The sequence below is a fragment of the Merops nubicus genome, unplaced genomic scaffold, assembly GCF_000691845.1.
Source record: "Merops nubicus isolate BGI_N331 unplaced genomic scaffold, ASM69184v1 scaffold30867, whole genome shotgun sequence".
Lineage (NCBI taxonomy): Eukaryota > Metazoa > Chordata > Aves > Coraciiformes > Meropidae > Merops > Merops nubicus.
This window is the reverse complement of record NW_008618843.1, coordinates 936-4,222: the sequence shown is the minus strand read 5'-3', so window position 1 is coordinate 4,222 and position 3,287 is coordinate 936. Positions and strand designations below refer to the sequence as shown.

Genomic DNA, 3,287 nt, shown 5'->3' with positions numbered 1-3,287 from the left:
AAAGTTTAATTTTTCCTCCAAAAAGAGGAAAGCATCAGTGGAAGGAGATGATAACAGGGCCCCCTGCTCTCCCTCACCGCCGGCCTGGCCTTCAGCCTTGCATCAGAGAGGCCAGATTTATTTTGTCCGATTTTATTTAGGGGTGCAAACCCCCCCGTTTCCTCCTCTCCGAGGACCCCCCCATCTCCCCTCTGCTCTCCCCCGCTGCCGGTGGCTCGGCGGCAGCCCCAGCGCAGCCCCGATCCCGGCTCCTCTAATTGATATTGATTGGCCAAATCGGTCAACTGTCAGCCAGAGTTTCAGGGGACCACTTAGAGAGCAGGAGAGAAATCTGTTTAACAAATTCATTTAAGAATCAGAGATGCCTCCCCCCCTCCTCCCCAAACCACCAGCAACTCTTCCTGCTGGGAAAGCATCCTCAGCCCCAGGCGCTGGGTACCACCTTCCCCTCCCGGGGCCCTGCATCACACCCTCGACGCTGCCAACAGGCGTTTTCCAAAAGGAGAAACACAAAAGGCTCCGGAGCCATCCCTCGGTCTTGGTTTTGGTACCGAGAGACCTGTCCCCTCTCCCAAATCATCCCCTCCAGCCCAGCCCCGGGGCACGCACGCCGCCTTTACCTTTGTCGCCCAGGATGCCGTCTATGCTGTGCTTGGCCTTCTTCTCCCCATCTTCCTCCTTCTTGTCGCAGTCCTCCTCTTCCTCTTTCTTCCCGAATTTGATGCGTAGCACACGGCTAATCGAACTCACTAAACCTCAGACAGTCAAAGACAAAAAGGCAAGTATAAGCTGCCTGGGAAAGGCAAGGGGGGAGCCGCTGCACGACCTGCACCAGGGGCCTTGCACACACACACACACACACACACACACACGAGGGGGACCCGCACCCCTTTTTCCCAGAGGTACCCACCCGCCTGCTCCTCTGCACCCTCCAGAACACCCCCGAGTTCAAGCTGTCAAGGTGGACACCCAACGTTGGACGTGTTCATCACCATCCCCCCGAGACCCCTGGCAGAAGCAGCACCCCTCGGAGCATCTCTGCCAGCGTGACACCCCCAGGGCGCCCCCCCCCAGGGTCACCACCTGCTTTATAACAGGGAAAAGCCCCCCCAAACACTCAACCTGCGCCCCAGCCCCAAAGGGGACCCCTCAGTGTGGATTCAGACCCGGGCCTTGTCCTGGTTTTGGGGGGAGATGTGACCTGCAGAGAAGGCTGAGCCCCCCCAGAGCAGGGGGGAGCGCACAGGTAGGACCTAAAGAGCTCAGACACCCCCCCAGGCACAGTGTTGGGGTGCAAGGTCACATCCCAGGAGCGGTGGGGAGCCCTGGCTGATGGAAACGCTGCTCTGCAGCCCCCACCAAACAAGCAAGCATCAACAGGGCAACCAGGGTCTCCCTTAACCCTGGATTTTGGGGGTCTGCCTCTGCGTGTGCGCTCCCTTCACCCCCAGACCCCCCCCTCTGCTTTCACCGGAGTTGGAATAAGTTGGGAAAATGGGTTTGTTTGTGTTTGTTTTGCCAGAGGACCGCAGCCTGGTGTTTATTTGCTGCTGTGGCTTTGCTTGGGGGTGATTTTTTTCCCCTGCCCTCTCAAAGCAAAGGCCACGGGGCTCCTTTAGAGCCCCTGGGAACATTTTTAGGGGTGCTAATAATTTCCTTCCACCTTCCTGCGGGTAGAGGGGGTGTCTTTCTTGCCAAGCTGCCTTCTCACCTGAGGGCACGGTGCTCCGGTCGCAGTGCCCATCCTTCAGGAGCCTGTCTCGGATCTCCCAGCTAAACATCCCGGGGTTTTCCCGTTTGTATTCCTCGATTTTCTTCTCCACGTCGGGAGTCGCGACCTGCTTTTGTGATCAAGGGACACGGGGGTGCGCCCGCGGGTGCGGGGAGAGGGAAGGAAAAAAAGCACTTTTAATTGAAGGGAAAAACTGCTCCATTCAGCCCAATCCTCCTCCTCCTGCCTGCTAGTTTGGGGGCTGCGAAGAGGGATCTGAAAGGGGGAAAAGGAGGGGAAAAAAGCAAGCTGAGGAAAGGTCCCCGTTTCCTACATCTTGGCCACCCCAAAAGGAGAATCTCTGGGGGCTAAGGGGATCACCCAGGCTGGGTTTATCCCGAGCCCCAGGGAGGGGAAGGAGGCAGAGAGGGGGTTCACAGGATGCTTTTAGGGGGGTTTTATGCACACTCAATGATTTATTATTCCCCAAAACATCCCGACTCGCTTCCTCCCCACACAGCGGGGCCGAAGCAAATGCTTGAACGCGCGGCACTTGTTGCACATGAGAGAGAGAGAGAGAGGGGAAAAAAAAAATCAAATCAAATCACTTTAATTTATTCATAGCTTTCAACTCGGCACCGGTTTCTACCCATCTGAGCCTGAAAACTGCAGCTTTATTAAAGCCAATTCCCCTCCTGCCCCGTTTCCCTGAATAAAAAAAAAAAACCCTTAGACCCCCGCAAAGAAATCTGATTTTTTTTTTTGTCGACCCTAAGGAGGGTGATTTAACTCGGCCCCCGCATTTCACTCACCCTGGGCTTGCTGCCTCCGATGGCTCCGGGCCGGATGGAGCCCGTCTCTTGGTACCTACAGAGAATTTTGGAGACGCAACCGTGGGAAACCCGCAACTGCCGGGAGATCACGCAGGGCCGGATCCCGTGGTGAGCCATCTCCACGATTTTATGACGGATATGGTTGGGAAGTGGTCGACCGTTGATAAACACCCCTCCGAGCTGGTTCACCCTGCCCTGGCCCAGCGGGGTGGAAACTGCAGAGCGAAAAGGGGGAAAGAAAAGAAGACACCCAACAATGAAGGGGGTGGAAAAGTGAAAAGAAGGGAAAATCCAGCAAAACGGGGCATGCCCCGCACCTTCAGCTTCTCTCCCGGTGTTTCAAGCTTTCAAAGAAGGGAGAAACCTCTCGCCCATCCCCTGCCCTCCGTATTTATCCCCGGGAAGACTTTTCCTGATAAAGGGAAAATAAAAATCCCCCCTGACCCGCACGCCCATCACCCGCTCCCCGAGGTGCCCGCGCTGGTTGTGTCCCTTTTTCCACATCTCACACCTATATTTTAAATCGCATCCGACCTTTTAAATAAGGAAAGACCTAAACCCGCCTGGCGAGGCCCCCGAAAACTTCTCATTTCCCCCGAAAACTTCTCATTTCCCCCGAAAACTTCCCATTCCCCTCGAAAAATCGCACTCCTCGCTGCCAATTACGGAGCTCTCTGCTTTCAAACAAACTTTTGGAAATAGAAATACCCTCGAGGGGCTTCTTCTTTTTTTTTTTTTCCCCT

The 3,287-nt window shown here is 55.4% G+C and overlaps 1 protein-coding gene across 1 annotated transcript; it reads right to left on the bottom strand.

Moving 5' to 3' along the window:
* Window positions 1–620: 620 nt before the first annotated feature.
* LOC103776101 (paired box protein Pax-7-like) lies at window positions 621–2,872 on the bottom strand (the record flags this gene model as incomplete). Its single annotated transcript, XM_008943597.1, has 3 exons — window positions 621–749; window positions 1,712–1,841; window positions 2,524–2,872. Coding segments are annotated over 3 exons (608 nt in total), but the record flags the coding sequence as incomplete, so codon positions are not given.
* Window positions 2,873–3,287: the final 415 nt, after the last annotated feature.